At 56.1% G+C, this 23,831-nt stretch overlaps 1 protein-coding gene across 2 annotated transcripts in view; it reads right to left on the bottom strand.

The window, feature by feature from the left end:
- The window catches only part of OTOF (otoferlin), a 92,227-nt gene that overhangs the window by 43,425 nt on the left and 24,971 nt on the right, over window positions 1–23,831 (bottom strand). For both annotated transcript variants that reach the window (XM_032353088.1, XM_032353089.1), the window contains exons 3-5: window positions 18,283–18,371; window positions 10,996–11,095; window positions 8,353–8,534 (exon numbers count right to left, since the gene is read on the bottom strand). In XM_032353088.1, the coding sequence (XP_032208979.1) occupies window positions 8,353–8,534; window positions 10,996–11,095; window positions 18,283–18,371 (371 nt within the window). The remainder of the gene's footprint in view (window positions 1–8,352; window positions 8,535–10,995; window positions 11,096–18,282; window positions 18,372–23,831) is intronic.

Raw genomic sequence — 23,831 nt, 5'->3', positions numbered from 1 at the left:
GAGGCTTGGGAGGCCCCCGTGTACCGAGGCCCACAGTTCTCCAGGGAGCTGGCCCCTCAGCTCTCCCCAGCGGCCTACCCCTTGCAAGATCCAAGCAAACAGCACTGGGGCAACAGATCTCCCACCTCCCCAAACCACCCCATCCCCGCAGCTCACGAACTCATGGGAGCGTGAGTCCTTTCATGGCCCCATCCTTCAGTTTCTCCTACTGCAACTTGCACATACCTCCACTTCTTTCTCCCCTGGGGAGCTCCAAACTAGCCAGCTTTACCACCCTCTAACCTTTCAGAGATTTAAAACTGGTTTTAGAGCTGTTCTTCCCCAGGTGAAAGAGTTTCAACTGGTTGATAATCTCTAATTTTGGCAATCTCATTTCCCTCCCCTTTCAATCTTCCTCCCGCCCGACCCATTAAAAGAAGAATAAAAAATGCCAGTTGACTTTATCTCTTGTGTTGACTGGAGGTGGCGAGAGATTGAGAGATTCAGATCGGGTAGCGCTAGGGACCCGTGTTTACAATGGGGCTGCGAGGCGCCCCCGCTGCAGCCGGTCTGCGTGGCTGGGGGGTCTGGCTCGGGACAGACCCAGGAGCTGGAAACCAGGCAGGGCCCTAGAGCAGGCCACTCCCAGATAGAGCCCGGGGAGGGATGGATTGTTCATACCTCCTATGTAGGCATTTTATATCTAAGCATCCTGACCCCTGGAAACCTCTCCCATCCAGGGACTCCCAACTCAGCATCTGCGTCATCTACCCCACCCCCCGCCAACCCCCCACCGGATTCAGCTCTTTGGCTCCGTCTCCAAGCTGGCACGAGCTCTGCCTGCGGCCCCTTCCCTTGCTCAGAACCTGGCACACTCCTTGACCCTTCAGGTCCCTGGGCCCTGAAACCCATCACGGTGCCATCTCTGTGTCATGCTTTTGCTTATGTGTGACAAGTGGGAGTTGGAACTCAGTATGCTTTTGTTACAGCACTGGACAACGATGAGTCCCCCGGGATCCTGATCCAAGCAGAGGTCTCAGGCATACCCGTGCTGACCACCTCAGACCCCCTAAAGGCACAGTCCTTGTGTCCCCATGATGTCCTCATGTCAACTAGTTTCTAGATAATTGGCATCACATTCTGGGGTAAATCTCTTCACATCTCTGAAGCTGTTTCCCCATCTGGAAAATAAAGACCACATGCTTGGCTTTTCAGCTTACATCAGCGTGTTCGGAGAATTAAATTAAATTTAGAGTACAGTCAAGTGCTCTAAACTCCCCGGGTCTATTGTAAACTCTGGGTCAGAAGCTAAATTCCCTGTGTTGTTGTCCTAGCTCTGCTCCTATTCTGGGGCAAGTCACTTCCCCTCTCTGGGATGCAAATTTGTCATCTCTAGGAAAGGGCTGTGGCCCAGAGGCCCCCTCCAGGTGGTCAGTCCTGAGTACTATTGCTCCTGTGAATTCCCCAGGATGCTAGAAAGTTCTTGGAATAGCATGTGCTTTTGTGGAACTCTGTGAGACCTACTCATCAGCCCCAGGCCTTGAGCCTTTCCAACCCCCTGTGGCCAGCCCTTCTCACCTGGGTTCTCTACCTCTGTCCTCTCCCAGGCAGCCCTGATCTCTCCCTCCTACAGGAGGCTTTTTGAGTGATGGAGACGGCATGGACAACCAGAGGGTTCTCATCTTCTCGTCTCCCCTTAGCTTTCTGAGGCTTCCTGTGCCAGCCACCCCTGTGGCCATTCCAGGCCTGGAGTCTGTCCTCCTTGGGCCTCCAGCCCTGCTTGTCCACCTGCCCAGCCCTGCCTTGAATCTTAGAGGGAGGCGGCCATTGGCTTCTTGGGTCTTCCCCACTCCTCTGCCTTCAGTCATATCCTCCCTCACAGGGAAGCCTAAGGGCCTGGTCCGTGGGTGCAGAGCTGAACAGGGAAGTGGAGGAAGAGTCAAGACACTGAAAGGAGGCAGGAGGGAGTGGAAACCAGCAGGCCCAGACACCTGCCCGCCCCCCCGCCCCTCCCTCCGTGACCCTCACCCTCCCATGGCCAGACCTCCCTCACCCTGCCGTCCCCTGGTGTGGCTCCACCAGGATAGCCCACACCTAAGCCCTCTGACATGGGCCATCCCGACATCCGCACCCTGTGGTGAGGCGGCTTTGGGCCCCAAGGGCTCCGCCCTGGCCTGGGACACCTACTTGTGCTCGCCATCTCTGCCTCCCTTGGTCTTCTCTCTGCCTTTGCTGAGTAGGGGGAAGAAATGAGGAGACAAGGGGATGTGAGTGAGAGGGTGTGGACCAGAGACACTTGCAGACTTAGCCCCTGGCCCTGCGGACCCCCCACTCCCCAGGGGCTTTCTCCTTGTCCCAGGAACCCCTCACCCCACAGCTTCTTACTTCAGCCTAAGCCTGCTGGGCAAGGATCGGATGGTCCCAGGCTCTGCCCTGATCACAGGAGTGGGGCTGGGTGGCCACTTTCCCAGCCCCAAGCCCAGGAGAACCTGGAGCCTTGATGAGGGAGGAAGCCTCAGGGGATCAGTGGCTCTCTTTCATTCCCAGGCAAGAGTTTGGTGATTCCTAATGTGGGTCTCAGATGCCTCAAGCAAAGGTTAGATGAGCCTGGCCACCCTTCAGGCATGGGCCACCCTGTTCCTTCCCTCCTCCTCCCCTGATCTCCTCCAGCAGAGTGGCCAGCTCCCAGGCTCTGAGGGCCTCCAAGAGGAAAGGTGGGCCACGGGGATTCTGGGCACGTGGCAGTAGAGAGCTACGACTCTGGAGTGTAGGGCAGGGTAAGAACAGTGCTCTTCTCTCTCTTTAGGGAGGCTTTCAGAAAACCCTTCTAGAATGTTCTCTCAGTGCTTCCCTGATGCTATGGCAATGAGGATAATCGACTGAGACCACTGTTCAGAGAGCAGCTCACTACAGCAGCCTTGGCCTGGCTGTTATTGGGACCCGCCGAGAGCTGCATGGGGCCTACTTCCCTGGAGCAAGAGCTCCAATGAGAATGAGGGCTGAATGGGAGACTTCCTGGCCCCACCCTCACAGTAATCTAAACAGGGGCTGCCTCTCTCGGAATTATGGATCCAAGTTTTGACGGAAGTTTGTTTGTTATTTTTTAAAAGAACTCTGCAACCCTGGAAAATCTGAAAAACATTGTAGTAGAGGGACCAGAAGGGGAACTGTATCATCCAGAATTGGCCAAGGATGGAACAGGCAGGGGGAACTGATGTACCTGAACCAAAAAACGTGATGCCTTTTCTCTCTCCCTTTGGGTTTTGCTCTGAAATCTCAGAGACGGGTCAGGCTGGCCCAGTGGGGGGAACCGCTCAGGCACAGAGCAGGCCACAAGGCCCAGCGTGGACCTGTGCCCGGGGCCCAGCACACCCCGCCCGGCCCAGGCCCACCACGCCCTCTCCTCACACGCTCCAGGCCTCTGGGTCTACCCAGGGGCTGGACACGGGCCCACAGTCTCGAGTGTGGACACGGCGAAGGGAAAAGGACAGTCTCTGTGAAGAAACCATACCACAGCCCTGATTAGGTCCGATTAGGACCACAACTAACATTAATAACAAAGCTCCAGCCTGTGCTCAGCCTGCCTCAGTCACTCAGCCACGAGTGATAGGGGTGGGACGTGGCCCCTGTCTTTGTTGCACGAGGTGAAGCCCTGGACCACTCTGACTTTCCTCCTGGAGGCCACCAGGAGGTGTTTTCAGTGTCCCGCCCTGGCCGGTGTGTCCTGTTCCTCAGCCAGCCTCCCCTCTCTCTGGGCCTTGGTCTCACGCCCCCTTCGTCCTCACACCCCCACTCCTACTGCTCTACGTGTGCCAGTGAGAACGGCCATGGAGCGGGAGATCCAACATGGCAGCCCGCTGGGGAACTCTAGGGTTCGCTGGGACCCAAGTGCTTCACGGCGCCAGGCCTTCCTAGAACACTCAGGCCTGGTCTGGGGATGGAGGGGAACCCGACCCCAGGTGAAGTGGTTGGGTTGGGGAAGAGTGTCCTGAGCACTGCTTCACCCTGTATCCCAGCATGGCCCTGACCCTGGCTCCTCTGCGCTGCTCCTGCGTCTCTGGAGCTCAGCCTGGGGAAGGGAGGCAGGGAGGAGTTCATGCTCTGGGGGCGAGGCTGGCTGTGCCGGCCCCACGCACACCCCGGGATACACAGTGTGGGGATACCCTGCTGCCCTCTGGCCCCGGGTACAGGAGTGGGGGGCTACTGAGCTTCCACAGACCTCTGCTGGAGGAGAAGAATGATCCATAGGGAGAACAAGAAAACTGGTCCCCCCTTCCTCTCCCAAGATGAGACGGAGCAGAGAGGAGCCCGACAGGAACCTTCTCAGGCAGAGGCGCTGGGTGGAAGGAGGTGGGGCCGTGGAGGGCGGGAGGGCCAGGCAGGGGCAGAAGAGCAGGAGACGGAGCCACAGAGCAGAGGACTCCGCAGGAAAGCCCCAAGAGAAGCTACAAGGTGAAGGCTGGGGCTCCTTTCTGTCCTTCTGGGCTGTGGCTCCTAGAGCCACCATAGCAGCAGAGCACAGAGCCAGGCGTGAGCACGGCACCCGGCATCACACCGAGAGAGCACATACGCACGTGAGTGTGCAAACACCCGGGCATTGTGAGTGTGCATACGTGTTTGGAGCTAAGGTCTCCTCTCCCTCCAGAGACTGGGGCAGGTGCCTCCTGACATGCAAGGCCCAGAACCCCGACTTTGTGCTCCTGAGACCAAAGGGCCATTCCTTTTAGGCAGCACCGACATCTGTGGGAGATGAGGGGACCCCTGCGAGCAAGTGAGACCCCGCCCTGGGTCTGGGCTGCTATGAGGCTCCCGTTGTCAGCAGCATGGTTGGCTGAGCCCTTGGTAAAGGGTGGGGTGGCCAGAGCCGAGGGGGAGCTTAATAATAGGGCCTGGGCACAAAGTCAGATCGTGCTCAGGCTGGAAGCGGGGATGGGTGACACGGAGACTCTGGAAAGGAAGGAGGAAGGAATCAGATGCCAGCTGGGTGCCGACCACCCCCCTGGGGCCACGGAGGCCCACCCATGTATAGCATCTCACGTGATCGGAACACTCCTGGGGGGCGTTCGGGATGCGCCTCTTACAGGTGGGAAAGTGTGGCTCCAAAGAGCAGAGCTGGGATCTGAGTGCCGTGCTCACCATGGCACCAAGTGGCCTTCTGGAAAACTCTCAGGGTGTTTTTTACAGAGAGCCGGCCAAAATCAGAGGCTCTTAGTTTGGGGTGGAGACTAGAGAAGTAGAGAGAGTGGCTCAGAGGACATGAGACAGACCAGGGCCTGGGATCCATGGAATGGTGGCAGGAAAGGGTTAACAGGCTGCTTCTGTAGGGTTAGGGGTTAGGGATTGGGGGGCATGCATGGGCAGGGGAGCCAGCATGCATTCCCTGAGGTCAAGTGAGAGAAATTTCCAGGAAGAGACTTAAGGCCTTGAGAGTGAGTGCCCTTGCGTAAGGGGAGCCTCTAGAGAGGTCTTTCCTGGGGTGGGAAGGGCAGATGGCCGGGGTCCAGCCAGGGGGGCCAGGCCTAGAAGGAGAGGTGTGGGCTCCCCAGGGCCTCCCCACATCAACCTCCTCTGTCATCCCTGGAAGAGTCCCTGCCAGTCTGGGGCAGAGGCTGTTTCCTGACCCTTCACTCCACAAGATCCAACCCCCACCCCAGCAAGCACCCTGCTGAGCCAAGTCAGACAGGGAAGAGTGGATTCTCACACCAGACCCCCATGGGTCCAGGGGACCAGGTGAGACCCTGCTGTTTGACAGCAATGAGGTTTCCCAGCTGCTGGGGACGGGCCCAGAGGAGAGACAAGAAAGGCTGAGAGACTCGGCATCTTTATCTGCAAAGAGGTGGCCTTTTCAGGAGTGGATGGAGGCAAGGGGCCGATGTGGGCAAGGAAGACTTCCCTCGGGCTCAGAGGTTAGGCACACACATTCCTCCCCCTGTCCCTTTGTTGGCCAAAGCCTGTCTGGAGGGCTCTCTGGTCCAGAAGACAGTGGTTTCCTTCCACACTCCAGAGCTGACAGGCCTGGCTGGTTGGCCTCTAGGTGATGAGGATGAGACATAACACTTAGGGCCTCGAGGCCAAAGCTCAGGTTCTTGTCGGGACCCACGCTCCTTGACCCAGAGCTCACAGACCCCATGGAGGCAGCCAGAATAAAGCTGTAGGATAATCTTAAACTTCGAAAGCAGCCCCAGCTTCGACTCACCAACCCAGGGTCCTCCCGAATGTTCTCACCTCTCTTCACACCCAGATTGTCGACTACATGGCGAGGCCTCGCAAGGGCACGGTCCCCAACGTGCTCACACAGCCCCTCCGACCAGGGGTGGTGGCATCTGGAAGACTAAGGGCTCTAACCGTGGTTGTCGCCCTCTCCCAGTTCCCAGTCCCGGATAAAACCCTTCCTCCGGCTCTGGCTTCCGGCTGCTACCCTGCACTCGGCCACAGGAAGGTCAGGGTGGCATGGGAAAGGGTGGCCTTGGCAGAACGAGGGTGGGAGGAGTCTTCTGCAGGTCTGGGGACCAAAGCTCGGCATTTTGCTCTGCTGTTTCCACTCCTGCCCCTTCCATCAGCCTCCTGGCCTGCTCTCCTCGGACTGAGAGAGGAACTAGCTCAGCTGCCCCGAGCTACAGGAGCCGGAGAGGGCCGCCCTCAGCGGTCAAGAGCTCCCAGAGGCCTGTTTCATGTGGGTGCTACCTACGAGATCCAGAGTGTCCCTTGGTCCCTCAGGATGTCACGGTTAGAGAGGAGCCGGGATGTTCAACTCATTCCTGCAACTGGCCCAGAGGGTAGGTGACTTGTTCAAAGTCACTTTGCTAGTTAGTGGCAGCCACGAGGGGACTTAACAGAACTTAGCTTCCCTGATTCACGGAAGTGCTCCTTCTCTGCACTTGGTGGCCCTTGTGTGGCTTCAATCTTGTGTCCTTCCTTTGAGCCCCAGCCAAGCCAAGCGCTTTCTTATGTGGGGACAGAGGGCTGGGACAAGATGGTGCTCTTTGTGCATGTCCCCTGGTTCCCCACTGGGTCCCCGTTCCTCCTGTCACCATTTTTAGCCCAATCCCTGACCCTTTGCACTGTTGAGCTGCCAAGAACCTGTTTGTCAGTAGCCCTGACCTGGGACAACTCTCACCACCCCACTGTGCTGCTGGCTCTTCTAACAACAGTGTGGGGGGCTGGTTCTTATTGCCCCGGGCCCCATTTTACAGGTTAGGAGAGACAGTGAAGAGGGTAGGTGACTGGCCAAGGGTCAGAAGACTGGTAAGAGGCAGAGCCAGGACTCAGACCTGGGTCTCCTGAGACCAAACAGTCCGCCCTTTCCCCTAGGCTGGCCACAGTGGAAAGAGGACAGGCTCCCAGCTGGCCTAGAGTCAAAGGTCAGCTGTATTTGCCACAGGCATGGTTCCTTTGAGCTTGTTAGTATTACCCAGCACCTGGCTCCCAGGGTCCTAAGCTTTATAGTGTGTGTGTGTGTGTGTGTGTGTGTGTGTGTGTGTGTGTAGGGGAGCGGTTCAAGTACAAAGAAGAAAAGCCTATTTATCTCATAAAAATATATCCATTCTCAACTCAATTGCACTGATTTAGAATCTGTGTCTTTTCAGAGCAGGGACTGAATACACTTTTTGGAAAGGGAAGGCCGGAGATTAGAGGGAGGCGGTCACTGGGAGGACATCCCTCCCCCAAGACGTTCGATGCACCACTGACTTACCTGCATTTTACACGTTAGTCCCAGTGAACTAGGAATCTAGAGCTAACATCCTACTAACTTAGAGTCTGTCTCTCTGAGTTCTAAGAGTAATATCATAGTATTTCCTTTTTTTGGAAAAACCCTGCTTTCGGCATGAGCAGGTCTGGACCCAGCATCCTGACCTCTGTGTGTGGGGGGACATCTGTGGTGTAAGTCCTAGGCCCTAAGGGGGCCAGGATGTCCGGATGCCTTTTTCTCAACAGAAGAGAGGCTATGTCCTGACCAGGACCTTTGGCTTCACCGTGGCAGGAAAAGGCCTCCCTGTCTTGGGCCTCCATGGGGCCAGGGGCTGGTCTGGCCCTTCTGGGTCTTGGACCAGAGAGGTTAGGGCCGCCTCCTTTCTGCCTCACCCATTCTCTCAGGAGGCAGGGGTCTAGCCTCTTCTCCTCAAGTTAGAGCTCACCCTCCCAGAACTTCCTCAGGGTAGTAGGAGGTCTGGGCCCTCAGCCTGATCCCCAGGTGAGCCCTGGGGTTGGGGGACAGGTGTGCGGGGCCCTGCCTCTCCTATGTCTCTCCAGCAGCTCAGCCTTGGACTCCGAGCCTAGTCAGCCTGAGAGGGGCCTTTGAGGGGGACCAAGCCCCAGGCATCCTCCCTGTGTCTTTTGGGGGTGGAGGGGTCGCCCGAGGGCCCAGCCTCTTACCTCCGAAAACTCTTCTCGCCTGGTGTCCGGGAGCTGGGACAGGAGCTGGGGAGCAGCCCATCGGTCTCCTGGCTGTCCTTTCCTTCTTCCTGAAGAGACTCGTCCCCCAGGAAGTCGCCGTCATCCCAGGAGCCCACTGTGCCGTCTGTGGCCTGATACCGGACCTCCACGCACAGGCTGGTCTGGAGGGAGGGGTTGGGTGGTGAGCAGGGGAAGGCGACAGCCAGTCACGGACACGTGCGGCCTGGTCGCGATGGTTACAAAGCCCTTTCACTTCCTTCACCGGCGGGAGGAAGACAAGCTGGGGGTTGTCCCCCCGACACCTTCATTTGGCAGATAAGGAAACCGAGGCTCAGAAAGATTGAGAGGTACAGGCTCCGTCAGCTTAATTGATTCAGGCTCCCCGTCCTGTCCGACTGGACTCTGCTCTTCCCCGGTGCCCGGGGTGGGCAGCCCACCCTGGAGCGTCGAGTCTAGATGGCAGTGGGCTCTCTAAGTCCACCACAGACATAATCAAGAAAATCACCCCCTTGTCCTCAGAGCGAGGCTGACCTCCCCTCACTCCTGGGGCTGGAGATGGGCTATGAGCTGAGCCTTCCGGAGCAGAGGCCTGGGCGCCTCCAGGGGCCTGGGGCTGGCACTTCTCCCTGCTCTTCTGACACCTACCCTCCTACTCTGGAGGTGGAACTTATGGGGTCAGACCGGACTTTTCTCTGGGGGGAAGTGGAGCCCCAAGCCCGGGCCCAGGCTGGGCACTGGAGAGTCCTGGTTGCGCTTCTTGCTCTGGGTCCTGGGGCCACTTACCTCCTTTCAGCTCTAGTGTCTCCCCGGTGCATGGGGAAGACTCATTCTAGTCCCTTCCCCGGCCTGCATGGATGTCAGGCTGTCTCCCAGAGTGCTTGCTTGTCCTCACGGGTTGGGGCTTGACTTGCCCTTGCCACCCACACAGGCAGCCTTCGCTCAGCACGTGGGCTTTGGAATGCCCAAGCCTTCAGTCCTCCAGGGAAGGGAAAGTTATACGAATTTTCTGAACCTTCACTGTGCTAGGTGTCATGTTAAAATGCTTTACTACAAACCCATTTGATCTTCTTTTTTTTTTTTTTTTTTTTCCCCTTTTTGATCTTCTTAACACTTCGACTTACCCTTCCTGACGTATCAGAGAAGGTAGATTACTTGCTCAAAGTACACAGCTAGAATGTGCTAGTGCTGGGATCTGAGTCCAGCCGGGCTGACCCCCAAGCCTCCTGTGCTTCACACTGAGCCAGTGTGGCCCTGTTGATGGGACCAGGGATGGTATGGCGGGAAAACAGTGGCCTGGGATTGGAAGTTCCGGATCCCAGTGTGGGCTCTGCTGCGGACCAAGCTGTCTGACCTCGACTGAATTCAGTTCCCATCCAGGATGTCAGGGTTCCCATCCACAAAATGGGTAGCCGAGAGGGCTGGTAGATGGGCTAGATCTTCTGTAAGTCTTCAGCCTGATTCTAAAAATACGGAGCATGGATAGTGCTGCCTACTCATTCTTGCCTCCTTCCTCTCTCATCTCACTGCCTCCCACTGGTGTCTAGACCTTGCTCTGCATCCCCTCTCCCCTGGCTGGGGTGGCTGAGCTCTCCTGGCTTCCGAGAAGTCCCCCTGCCCACGCCTGCCTGTGGAGAGAGTGGCCTGGCTGGGGCCAAGCTGTGAAGTCCCGAATGTCCTCCTGTGCTCTCTAAGAAGCATCTCGAGACACCAGGGCACTGTGGGAGTTTTTGCTCCACTCTGGGCACTCCTCACAGGGGATCCCTTCCATTCTGACTCCCCATGGCTGCAGCCTTGCCTTGTGAGGCTCTCCTGCTGGCTACCACATAGGGCCATCCATTATGTGGGACGCAGGTGAGGGAACCATGATATAACCCCACTTTACACGCAGGTACACTGAGGTCAGGAAATAGCAGTTACTAATATGATTTTATGTATTTATGGAGCCCTTATTAGGTGCCTAACTTTTCTAAGTACTATCTGTGTGTTCCCATTTAATCCTCAGAACAAGCCCTGTGAAGCAGCTAGGTTGCTTGCTTTGCAGATGGGAGGTCACACAGCTGGTGGCCTAAGGGGCTCATCCTCGGGGGCTGTGCTCCTCAGCACAGCCTAACTTGCCCGTGAGTGGACACGAATAAGCCGAAGGCGACAAACGCATCAGAGCAGAGCTCGGGTCAGAGCCTGTAGGCTGACTCATCTCCTTGCTTTGTTAGGACAGGTGCCGAGTGCCTGCAGACCAGGCATCATCAGTCCGCGTGTGCTCACGTTGGAAGTGCTGGGATGCGACAGGACAACGGGAGTAGGAAACAAGGTTCCTACCCTCATGGAGTGGCTTGTCTTAGAGAGGCTCGAGGGCAGGCGTGCAGAATGAAGACCGTACCCTGGAGTGGCCAGCAGGGCTCAGCCTGGCCTTCAGATGCTGTTCCCGCATTGGGACCGCAGACCCTACTGTGCCCCAGATGGAGAGGCTCTGGCAATCTGACCTGAGTCTCCTCCTCCTGCCTCACGTCTCCACCCCTTAGGAGCCTCCCCCCGACCACCTGAAGAGAGGGAGGAGGCAGGTGAAGCAGGCTCCCAGGGACCCCCATACAGGGTGAGTCCGGGAACCCGCCGGGGCAGACTCACCTTGATGACAGCGTTCTTGTCGTCCATCAGTGTGTCGGTCACCTCCACGTGGTTCTCCTCCACCACCTTCTGCAGCACCATGCGGAAGGTCCCGATGAGCCTGGGGACGGCAGGGGAGACATGGCAGTTCCACACGAAGAGGCCAGAGGGAGGAACGGCCATCCCCCAGGGCTATGGCCGGCTAGGGAGGGGGCTGCAGGGACGGAGGGCGTGCTCAGGCTCCAGGCTAAGTTTGGAGAAGGTGGACCCAGGGCCAAGGCTGGTCCTGGACAGGGCAGCATGTCTGGGAGGGTACGTGGCCCCTGATGAGTGTGAGTGGTTGTACGTGAGACCCATTTCCCTGGGAGAGCTCTTGGGCAGTGAACCCCCTTGGGAGATGTCCTCAGATGGGGGCTGGGTACCCCCTGGCTTGTGATCCTTGAGGATGTGGAGTTGGGGTTCAGCTGAGCCCTTGCCCAGATGCCCAGCGTGGAGGTTGTGGGGAAAGGACCGCAGGTGCCTGGACACACAAACACCTTCTGCTGCCTGCCCCCCCGTCCCCACTAACCCCGCTAACCATGACTGAGGTCTCTACCCACCACCGACTCCACCAGGTCCCTGGTCCGCTGAAGAGTCCGCAGTGTTCACCACCTGCATTCCGCAGGCCCACAGAGGGCAAGGACCCATCTGGTTGCAGGATCCCCACATTCTCACATGATGGGAGCCCTCACAGTGCTACGAACAGCACAGTCCTGCGGTTGGAAGCTGGCACCAGGAGCCTGGCTCGACACCAGCCCGTTACCTGCTTCCCTCACAGCCAGACTCTCTCAGTCCGGCTTCTCCTAAGGGGAGCCAGCAATTCCCGCTTCTCCGGGTTGTTTAGAGGGCCGAGATCCTCAGAGCACCTAGCACATCCCCAGCACTCCAGAAGCGGTCTGGTGGGTATGCAAGGGTGTCACTCTGCTGGGAACCTCTCCGAGGGATGGGGTGGGGTGGGGAGGGGGGAAGCTATGTTTCCTACTTCCAGCCTCCAGTTGACATTTATCCATCACACGGGAGATCTCGGTATCTGCGGGCTGAATTAACGAACAACAGTGCCTTATACATGCTGACTGAGTTGACTTGAACCCCACGTCCCCCTACGCTTAAAAGGTTATCGCTCTGGGAGGGAACAGGGTACTGAGCGACATCCTCACACGGTGATTCCACAGGAGAGATTAAAACGTTCAACCGTTTCTGGTTGAAGCTGCAGACGCTGAGGGGTGGCCCCACAGGGTGTGAGAGCCGGAGGGGCCTTGGGGTTCCCCGGTGCTGCCCTTGATTTACAGAGGAGGAAAGTGAGTCAGAGAAAGCGAGAAGGGACGCAGCTAACAGCACATCTAGGCGATGTGAGGCAAGGGGCGAATCCTGACTTTAACAGACCGGTCGGATGTCTGTTCTCTCCTGAGGAACACAGAGGGTGTTTTTTGTTTAAAAATTTAAAAAAAAAAAAAAGCCTCTCATCCGTGTGAGGGGAGGAAGTAGCAGGAGCAGTCCTTGTGGACAAACGTGAAATACTTGCCTCCGGAGCTCAGAGCCCTATCTACCAGCCGTCCTGCCTCCCTCAGGGCAAAACTCTTTCTGCCACTCCTCCCCTGGAAAGCCTGCCCAGGTTTCTGGGTGCTTCTCAGGCCCAGCCCAGCGGAGGTCTCCACCCTGACGGTGTCCTGTCCTCTCCCAGGCTGGGGGCTGTGCCCAGACAGAAGTCCAGGCAAGGGGCCGGGGGAGCTGGAGCAGGTGCCCCTCAGTCCCCGTTTCGTCTTTACGACACGAGGAGGGGGGTGGTCTCACAACCCCTGTTCTGTGTACACATTCTAACAGACTGTAGTTGTGAAAAAATGTGGGTCTTTTGGCAGCTTCACCTCTTTGGGTTTTAAATCAGTGGTTTTTGAACTTCAGGATACACAGAATCTTCTGGAGGGCTTGTGAAAACAGAAATGACTGGGACTCTTTAACAATGGGCTGGGAGAGGACAGTCCTGACTCGGAGCTCCTGACCATGTCTATGCTGCCAACACTCCCGCCATGGCCAATTTCAAGCTTCCAGTGTGGGGTCACTGAACCCACAGAGATGGGCACCATCTGCTCTTGGGAGCCGGTAAGAGCCCCCTCCCCGTCACCACTGGCCCCCCTCGCAGCCCCCGAGTCTGATGTGGCGGGGTGCGGGCCCGAGAAGAGGTATTTCTGACATGTTTCCAGGTCGTGCTGATAATGCCGGCTGGGGGGCGCCCTTTGAGAATCCCTGTCCACTAGTGCCCTTTGCCAAGGGGCCTTTAGTTCAAGTAGGACCCACTGAGCCCCTGCTGAGTGTGGGCACTCAGGCCCCTTGCACAGCAGAGGATCCGCAGAGATGCTGCAATGTGACAAGAGACCCCCAGGGGGCAGGATGGAGACATTCCTCTGCACACCCTCCCCACCCCACAGCATCCCGCAATTAAGTGCTCACTGAGGTCAGTCTCAGACCTTAGACTTAGAGGGCCAAGAGGAGGGCTTGTCAGCATTTCACCAAGGAAGAGCCCTTCAGCATCCTCCCTGACTCATGCTCTCCACCCACTGCTAGACACTGTGACGGGGATCTAACCACCCCACAGCTGCTCTCGCGGCTTTCACCACACTTCCTATGTGGTCCGCCTCCTGGGAGATTCCGCACTCAGCACGACCTGGTCTGAGACTTGTCCACACACAGACTAAGTGCCCTCCTTAACAAGAGCAGTGTGGACAGCAGAAAGTGGCTGGGCTCTGGAGTCAGATAGAGGTGGGTTGGCCCTGTGGGCAGCTGTGTGACTTCGGCTAGCTCTCCAACCTCTCTGAGCCTTGCTTTTCTTCCCGTCTCCTCAGAGGAGGTGATACTCCCTGCCTCGCTGGGCAGCTGTGAGAGCAGTCAAGGGAAAGCCCTCTGACGTTGTCACACTCAGAGGCCTGCCCCTCCTCCTTCCGTGACCGTGACCATGGGGTCGCTGTCTGGAGGGCCCACATGGTGCTGGTCTTCCATGCAGGGTAGGCTCTGGGGGCAGGTGCACAGCCTCATGGAGCCAGGGTCTGTCTGGGGCCCAGAGGGTGGGGCTAGGACCCTGAGAACCAGGGGGTGGTTGGGGGGGCAGCTTTCACGCCCAACAGTTTACCCACAGCTTCAAAACAAGCTTCTTAATACTGTTTCCCACAGAATGTCGCCCCCAAACCCCCTCCTAGACATTCTTTGGGGAGGGAGCTGGTGCAGGAAACCCGAGCTCCAGCCTGTGCGAGGGCTCCCTGTCTGCCCTGGCCCCCATATGTCCAGCCTGGCTGCAGACTTAGTGAGCTCTGCCTGTTGCCTTTCCTCTGGGGGTGGGGGGGTCAGCACAGACAAGCTGCCTGGAAGGCCGAGCACCCCAGGGTGACCGGGCAAGGTGGGCTCATGAGACCTTGGACAGCAGGGTCCTTTCTCTGGAAAGTGGAGGTGTGAGGCCATTCGTGTTCTGGGAAGGACACTGGCCTGGGGGTCAGGAGGTCTGAGTCAAAGACAAGCCCTGCCCTGCCCTTGCTGTGTGATCGTGGGCGAGGACCCTTGCTGGGCCTGTTTCCTCAAGTTAGGTGAAGGAGCTGGGAACTGACTTTCTGTCCTCTGATGGCCTCCTTTATGTGGCCACTGAAGTTACCCATCACAAAAAGGGCACCCGCTAAGTGGTCCACAGCTGCCCAGGAGGCTGGGTTGGCCCCCAGAGTGGCCAGATGCACTGGACAGGGCAGCAGGAAGGGGGCCTCAGGCATGGATGAGCCCAGAGACTGACCACAACAGAGCAGCAGTCAGGCACCAGGACCCGTCAATAATTCATCGCTTTCCCCTGGGAGCCCGTGTCAAGTGCCCAAGGCTTGGCCAGGCCTCCATTGCTCTCCTGGCTGCTGAATTATTCAGCAGTCCCAGGAGACTGGCACTTGTGGCAGGCTGTTCCCCACCGGTGATTCTGGACAGGGAAAGGGAGACACATAAGATCCTCTGGACCCGACAGGAGGTTTCTGAAGGAGGACCGTGTTCAAGGCAGGCTGGACAGATCTGGGGTCTCCTGGTGATCACAACTCGGCTTCCTCCTGGCAACGCCTCCCACCACTGGGGAAGAGCCGGTTCCCAAGCCGCCATCTGCTTCTAGAATGAGTCTCTTTCTCTGAGATGGGGGTAATGAGATGAGGCCCATCAACTCTTGGGTGGAGCAGGAGGGTGGGGAGAGAGCAAGGAGAGAATTCGGCCAGGAACTCCCCTGCTCTATCTCTCGCTTGTTGGCATTTCAGAACAACTAATTGAAGCCTCAAGTTTCAGTGTGTTCACTGGGATGGTATTCAATTTCCCAATTTAACAAATACTTCTGATTTGTTTATAGTAAGCGTTTTGATGTTTCCAAGGGTTTCCAGCATTTTGGTGACTCTAGCACCTTTCACTGTAAAGAACGTACTAATCTCACTCATGTCCGTGGTGTCCATGCTCACATGTCCTGGTTTTCTGGGAGGTCCAGGAGAAGGAAGACAGGCATCCTAGCCCCAGCCCTGCCACTGTCCGGGGGCCTCAGTAGCCTCTCTGAAGACTCAGTTTCCCCATCTGTGCAGCGAGGTTTGCACTGGCTATGTTCTGAGATTCCTGAAAGCTCTGACATCTGCTTGTGGGTCCCTGCTGGGGTGCCTGGATGTCTCGGCTTCCAGTTCTTCCTTTTCCACACCCACTTTGGTCTGTGTCCCTTCTGTTCTTGTTTCTTCTATCCTTAGAGGTCACCTAATCTCTCACCCTAGGGAAGAAGGTTTTGCTTCATCTTGGGGGCACCTGGTGGGGTGTCTCACTAACCTCTCTTGTGGATACTATCGCAGCTACCAGAACAATGTGATACCCCAAGAGGCCAAGGGGCAGCCTCTCTGCCCTGAACATCTTCCCTTGTGGCCCTGCCAGCGGGCCTGAAAAGCCCACACCCCATGTTCAGCTGAGATGTTGTGGGTTCTTCATAAAAATCACAGGATCATTGAACCATGTGTGGTCCAAAAATTCCCATTCAGAAATCTCCACAACATTGTGGTCCACTCCCTGCTCAACCTCTCCCAGTGATAGGGAGCTTACTACTTCCCAACAGCTCATTGGCTGGAGAGCTTTTGCTACCTTTCAGCTGTCTGCTGTCTCCCAGCAATGCAGCCTGGTCCTGGTCCTGCCTCTGGGCACACATCTCTCTTCCCTCTTCCAAATGGCAGAAAACCTTCTTAGGGGACAAGCATGGTGACTTAATCTCTCATTTCTGTACCTTCAGTGACTAGCACAGTGTCTGTCTGGTACAGAATATTTGCTTAGTGAATGTTTGATGAGTGATTGGAAGAGTGGATGGATGGATGGACAGAAGGATGGATGGAAGGAAGGGTGAATAGAAGTAAGGATGAATGGCAGGAAGGATGGAGAGTAGGATGGATGGAAGGATGAATGGATAAAAGGATGGTGGGATGGATGGATGGATGGAAAGATGAATGGGTAGAAGGATGGATGGAAGGATGGATGAATGGATGGATGGATGGATGGAAGTAGGGATGAATGGAAAGAAGGATGGACAGTAGGGTGGATGGAAGGATGAATGGATAGAGGGATGGATGGATAGAAGGATTGATGGAGGATGGATGGATGGAAGGATGGATGTGTGGATGGATGAACAGATGGATGAATGGATGGATGGATGGAAGGATGAATGGATAAAAGGATGGTTGGATGAATTGATGGATAGAAGGATGGAAAGATGAATGGGTAGAAGGATGGATGGAAGGATGGATGAATGGATGGATGGATGGATGGAAGGATGAATGTATGGAAGGATGGATGGATGGATGGAAGTAGGGATGAATGGAAGGAAGGATGGACAGTAGGGTGGATGGAAGGATGAATGGATAGAGGGATGGATGGATAGAAGGATTGATGGAGGATGGATGGATGGAAGGAAGTAGGGATGAATGGAAGGAAGGATGGACAGTAGGGTGGATGGAAGGATGAATGGATAGAGGGATGGATGGATAGAAGGATTGATGGAGGATGGATGGATGGAAGGAAGGATGCGTGGATGGATGAACGGATGGATGGATGGATGGATGGATGGATGGATGAAAAGATAGATGTATGTATGGATGGACCTGTCCTCTGTGATTTTCTCTTTGAGGCTCTCATCTTCTCATCAGCCTTAAAGTCCCTTCTCCTGGCAACCCAAGGAGCTGCCTACTGGTATTCTCTCCAACCAGCATGAAGACCATAGAAACTCATCTCTTGCCTCTCCTGCTCTGATTGATCTACTTCTATTAATATGAGCAAGGATTAGGTCAGCTTTTCTTTTCTTTGTAGTCTCCTCCCACTGTCAAGTAATACTTCTCTCTCATTGAGTAGTATCCCCAGGTTTTCTGGACTGTTCAGCCATGACCCCCTCTAGCTGGTATAAAAACAATTGGTTTTGAATCTCCAAATGAGACTTTACATTTATTCTACCCAGCCACCATTCCAGACTGTTCGAATCATCCTGAATTCTGCTTGTTGCCCAGAGAGATGGATGGGAACTGTTTTAACTGAAACCTCAGTAGTGATAGAGATCATGCGGTAGGTGTGCTTCACTGAAGAATGTAAGCCCCGTGGGGGTGGGCACTTGCTATCCTCAGCGCCTAGTTCAGTGCCTGATACAAGGTAGGCACTTAGCAAACATTTGGAAAAATGAATGAATGAATGGGTATCTATTTAATTTTCATAGCTTCCTTTGAGGTAAATACTTCTACTTCCTACAGGCTGGTACATTGAACTCAGAGAGATTCTGTGTAACCATCTCAGGGTCACACAGTAGTTGACTGAGCTCAGAATCTGAGACCAGGCTTTCCTGATTCCCAAACCACTGCACCAAATGTCTCAGACTTCTCAGTCTCCCTGCATGTGGCAAGTTTGCCCTCAAGGCTACTGATGATCTATTGGAGTTCATGACCTGCCATTCTGTTAACTCTTCTGCTGGGTAACTGTCACCCAGGACAGTGTAAAGGGGGAGACTTAAAGAAGGGGACAGGAAGCTGAGATGGGGCTGGGGACAGAAGGAGTGAATGGGAGGGTAGGGCGTTCTTGGCTGACAGTGGTTGGGAAGGCTGAGGGACTCTGAGGGCGACAGGAGAGAGCAAGGAGGGGGTCTTCGACAGTCAATCCAGGTTAGGCTGTGGCTGTAACGCCCCTTTTAAGCCCAAGGGACAGGGTAGCCCAAGGAGCCGGGCAGGCCCCTAACCCCTTCAGGCCCCACCTCTCCCATCCCCCACTTACTTATTGCTGAAGACTTTGCTGTAGTTGAAGATTTGAATCTCAAGTATCTCATTGCTGTCGATGCTGCTGCCCACTGGCCACCGGAAGGTCTAGGGAGAGAGAGACAGCTGTGGCCTTAGAAGGAAAAGACAGGGTATGAGGAATAGGAGGCAGATCCCTGGTAAGTTGGCCCTTCGCATCGACCCAGTGCCCCACAGGGATAAAGTCCACACCTAGACTCTCATCTAATTCCAAACACCCCCTGGTAACATGGGTATTGTGACCCATTCCCCTTTCAAAGATGGCACGCAGGGAGATCCAGTGACCTACTCAAGGTCATATGGCGAGTGCAAGGACCTAGGGCTAACCAGGACCTCTGAGTCTCAGCCCAGTTCCTGGGGTACACTCAGGAGTGGGTGGTACAACCAGAATGGAGTGGGCTCCGGGGCAACAGCAAGGATCGTGGGCATGGGCTTGCTTTTTGCTGTGTGCGGAGTGGAGCTGTAAGCTTCCAGGTCTCCCCTCCCAGAATCATTCTGGCCGGTTCAAGCTCTGCCTGGAGTGGGAGGTCCTGTTCCCCGCCCCCCCCCCATTCAGGTCAGATCACCCCCTCACACTGGCAATGTTAACTCTGGGGACAGACTTCAGCTGTTTATTGTTATTAGGGTCAGGCCCACAAAGGAGGGGCGGCCTGTATCCAGCATGCTGTTTCTAATTTACCCTCACCGCATCTATCTTGGCTTTTTTTTTTTTTTTTTAATATTTTATTTATTTATTTGTCAGGGAGAGAGTGAGAGAGAGAGAGAGAGAGAGAGAGAGAGAATGAGCAGGGGAGGCAGCAGGCAGAGGGAGAAGCAGGCTCCCTGCTGAGCAAGGAGGTTGACGTGGCGTTTGATGCTAGGACCCCGAGATCATGATCTGATCTTGTCTTCATTATTCAATCGATAATAATGATGAGCAGGAAGTTGAGTGGGATTTTTCCTGAATCTCTAGACATGGCAAGGAGGGCCCAAAATAGAGGCTAGACATGCTAAGGACCCCATCCTCTAAAGAGAGCTGCCAACAGGCCGAACCAGGCTCCTGCCTCAGGACTTCCTCAAAGGCCTCTCACCCCCAACGGCACCCCAGCGCTCCTTCTTCCTGGGGTGTAAAGACTGCGGAAGGGAAAGATGCCAATAGTCATATCCTAGGCCCAGCATTTTTGCGGCTCCTTCCTAGAAGAATTGCTCAGACAGGTCGAGGCACCTACAGGAAGCCTAGCATGTAAGTTCCCAATGACATCTGCCAGGGCAGTAGACTTACTGGCCTGTCCCCCAAGCCCCTAAGGAGCCCTGCAGGCCACCTTGGGCAAGGCAGTGTTCATAAGGAGCCTGACATGCCACCACTAGGTGCCTTAAGTATGTGATTTCTGCTCTGTGGGGCCAAGGGCGTGCTGCAAAGGGGAGCCAGGCTCAGCAAGCGGCCTGACCTTCCACCCCAGCCGGCCCTGCGATGGAGGCGTCCTCAGCCTGGGTGAGGCTGTGCGGCTCTGTGCCCCGTGGCGGGAGCTGAGATGGGGTGGAGTCAGGTGTCCTGGGTTGGGAATCCGTACCGTGTGGGGAGCCGGGCTCAGGTTGCCCACAGGAGCCCCCACACAGTGCTCTCTGAGACAGCCCTGTCCACAGACCGGCCATGCTGACAGCCTCCAGAGCTGGCTAGAGCTCGTCCGAGAAACTGTCACACCACAAGGAGGGTCCACGTCCATGGCAGGGGCCCCAGAATCAGACCACGTCCCCCTCCTTGAGCTAGAGCGGGCAGAGTATGCAAGGGCCGGAGCCGGCATCCCTGTCCCACTCGGGGTCTGGAACCACAAGCCTGACAGAAGCGAGAAGACCAGGCCCGGGCTCTGAGAAGATGCTGGACTGGAATGACAAGCCTTCCTGGGCTGGACTGTGAATAACGGAAGACGACCAGAAAGCTCTGCGCTCTGCTCACCATGCCGCTGAGAGATGGTACCGACGGGGACTTGGACACAACAGCCGGAAGGCAGTGACTTGCAAACCTGTATCATTTTCGTTCCCCTCCCATCCAGACTGCCCAATAGGCGAGAAATAAACAATCACGATAGGCATCTTAATAATAATCTGAATGCTAGCTCTAGTATCAACTATTAAGATAGTATTAAGTGGTATTAAGATAGTAATCTTTATAATAGCTGCCATTTGTAGAGAACCTTTCATCGTGCTGAAACTCGTTGAGGGGGCTGAGTGGTTTAGATGCACTAATTCATTTAGCCTTTCCTCCAACCCAACCGGCTGCTCCCATGTTCTCTGGTTCACACGCAGGCCTCACAGAAGGAACACGATTCAGAGAACTCTGTCGTTGGTGGTCGAGCAGGCCCTGGGGGGCATCCGAGAGCGGGTCCTGAGAGCCATTCTAAAGCTTCCATCTCCCAGACTGGGGGCCCAGGGGTTTGCAGGGGGCACCGGGCCAGCTTGGCGGGTCACCGCACAGTGTGGGCAGGGCCTGGCTGGGGAAAATGGCCTCACATTGCTCTCTCAATCCCAAACAGGATTCAGCTGGAGTGGGCAGGTGAGAGAGGACGAGGCATCGGAAGCAGGGGGCAGGGTGGAGGCTGCAGAGGGAGAAGGTTCTGAGCGGGGTCTGGGGAAGACTTTGGAGGCTATGGACACAGACGGGCCCGCTAAGGGGGCGGCCCAGCCCGGGGCCCGCAAGCCTCCTAAAGCAGCTTTTGCTCCTGCTGTCTGCACGCCCCCAGCGCAGCCAAATGTGTGGTTTTCTTAATGAAGTTGCTTGTAATTGCGCTGCAGGGAAATAAGCTAGCTCGTGAAGGCCCAGCTCAGCAGCCACAGCGCCAACAAGAGAGGCCTGCGGAGCCTCTGAGATTTCGGTTTCTGTGGGATGAAGGGGGTGAGTGTTTGTGCCACCTGAGGGTGTGCGGGTAGGGTCTTGACTTTGGTAAGAGAGGATGATTAGGAGAAAAGGGGGGTCGCTGTGGCCGTGGTACCAAGACAGGAAGGGGCGCTGAGCCGAGACATGAATGAAGGGAACACAAAAGATCAGCGGAAGTCATTGTGAGGAAAAGGGACCCAGAGCAGGAAGCTGCTCGGGACTTCTACTTGCTCCCCACCAGGCACTGACTTGCCTAGGGATTGGGGTGCAGTTTCTGGGCAGGGAGTGGTGACGGAATCCGGAGCTGGTCGCCATGGGCAGATGTGCCGAACAGAGCATAGGGGGCTTTGGGCTGGCTGCCTGCATGGGAGACTCTGCAGGAAGGGCCTGGACTTGCTGCATGGGCGGGAAGGGGGGGGGTGCATTTCCAGAATGTACCACATTCAGTGTTTCCGGGAAGGAGCCCCAGGAGGAGGGTACAGGAGGACCAGATGCTCCAGCAATGTAGGGGTCAGGGGCCAGTGACTGTGGAGGGCAGGGACTAAGGCTGCCCCAGGGGCTTTCATGTGGGAAGAGACTAGTCCTGATGGAGTCCGCCAGATTTGCCTCTGACGCCCTCCGTGCCCGCTTCCTTCTCTGTCTCTCATGCCCACCCTGCCCTTCTCTGTTCTTCTCTCCTGGCTGCCCTGCTTTCTGCTCTCACCGGCTCCATCCTGACCTTCATCAGTTTCCTTCCAGGTCTCGGTCTCTGTCCCTCTCTCAGTGCTTCTCCACCCCACCTACACCCTTGAATCGCTTCCGGACGCTTTCAACACTCCCTCGGCCCAGGCTACATTTCAGACTGATTTCACTGTGTCTCTGGGGGTCCCAGCATGGGATGGGGGAACTCTCAGGTATCCGTGTCCCCACCACACCCCGCCCCCACCTGGCTGTGGCTGAGCCGTATTTCTAGCCCTGCCTCCTGCTCCCAGCAAAGACCTCCTGAGCTCGGGAACAGCGGTGAACAGGACAGCCCTGGCTCTGCCACGATTTAGCTTTGGGGATTGCAGGCCACTCCTGGCATGGGGGCTCAGCTCCCTCGTGGATAAAATGAGGGTGACCAGACTTCCCGCACGCGGCTATTGGAAGAACCCAGTGAGATCACACAGGTGGATTTTGTAAGGGACACAACACTGCAGAAATGAGAGGCATGACTTACTTTGTTTTATTTTGCTTTTCCTTGTGGGGACCTTCTACCAGAATGCCTGGGGCTGACCCTCACCCCTCCCAGACCCTCCACCCTCTCTCCCTCTCCCTCCATCGCTCTCGAACCACTTCTGCCTTGGTCTGTTGATGTCCTGTTTCTCTTCTACCAGAAAAAAAAATGTTATTTCTCATTGTTTTCTCACTTTTTGCCATTACGTTCTTTCCGCCAGCTGGGGGGATGTGTATTGACGGGTATGGAGGGCCATAGAACCACGGGGCCGGGGCTGTGGGGGGCCTTGGGACTCCTGGACCTGTGCACGTCCCCTCAGAAACCGGAGAGCACATCTGGCTAGAATTCAGTACTTCTCAGAGCGCTCTTTGCTAATAAACCAGGCTCCCAGCAACACGGCCCAGACGGGCTTCTTCTGGACCTTGGAGTGTGGAGGGTGTGAGAGGTGTTGCAGGACACATAGCCAGTTGGTGGTGGACAGGATTGAAACTCAAGTCTCCTAATACTTAGCTCGGGGTTTGGCCTCCTACTCTGCACCCGCTCCTGAAGTCAGAGAGATTAGCTGAGGTTGACACTCAGAGGGGGCCTGTGGCTCGGACCATCCTTCTAGGTTGACAGCACCAAAAATGTTTATTTATTGAGTGCTGATCCCGCACTGGCACCACACTTTGCACATATTCTAGAATTCAGTGCCCACTTCACAGGTGAGGCAACTGAGGCTCAGAGAAGTCTTGCCCAAAGCAATTCAGCTAACAAGTGGTAACGTAGCTTCATAGTCGAGATAAGACTCTGGCCCTCTCGGAAGTCAACGACCGGGCACAGAAGTCGAAGCCACCGTGCTGGAGAGAGCGTGTGGAGAGAGGGCCCAGAGAAGGTGAGGCTGGAGGGAGACACAAGGTGCCCCAGACAACAGTCAACGCCAACTGCGCTCCCAGCTGGAGGCAGAGCCTCCCAGCCGAGCCCTGCCAACTGCAGGATCACGGGAAGCCCTACAATGCGGAGAATGCGGTGTTTTGTTCCACGGCACTAGACGACTGTGACTTTCCCCCCTGCTGTCTCTCTAAGAGTCAGACTCAGGTCAGGGAGGCCTGACACCAGTGGCAGAGCTGGGCTCCATGCCCCAGGCCTTGCCTCTCTGCACACCGATGCTGGGCTCCCTCTCCCTGGGTTGCTGCATGAGCTCCAGCGAGAGCTTGATCGTTGCTCTCAGAGCAGCTCAGAGCAGGAGCAGAGTGGACAGGCCCAGTTCTGTCTCATTCACCGAGGTCTCCCTCCACCGGGCATAGGGCCTGGCACACAGTAGGCACTCTACAAATGGGCCTCGTGTAGCTGCCTGGGCTGCCGGTGGGCAAGCTCGGGTGGGCTAGTTCACCTCTCCACGCCTCAGCTTACTCTTCTGTAAAGGGAGGGTGGCGGTCACTGTACTGTTTCTTGGGCCGATTGTGGGGCTGGTGAAGTGCAGAACCTAGCACGGAACCCAGCC

The sequence above is a fragment of the Mustela erminea genome, chromosome 7, assembly GCF_009829155.1.
Source record: "Mustela erminea isolate mMusErm1 chromosome 7, mMusErm1.Pri, whole genome shotgun sequence".
NCBI classification, from domain to species: domain Eukaryota; kingdom Metazoa; phylum Chordata; class Mammalia; order Carnivora; family Mustelidae; genus Mustela; species Mustela erminea.
The sequence above is the reverse complement of the archived record's forward strand: the minus strand, read 5'-3'. Positions and strand labels throughout refer to the sequence as shown.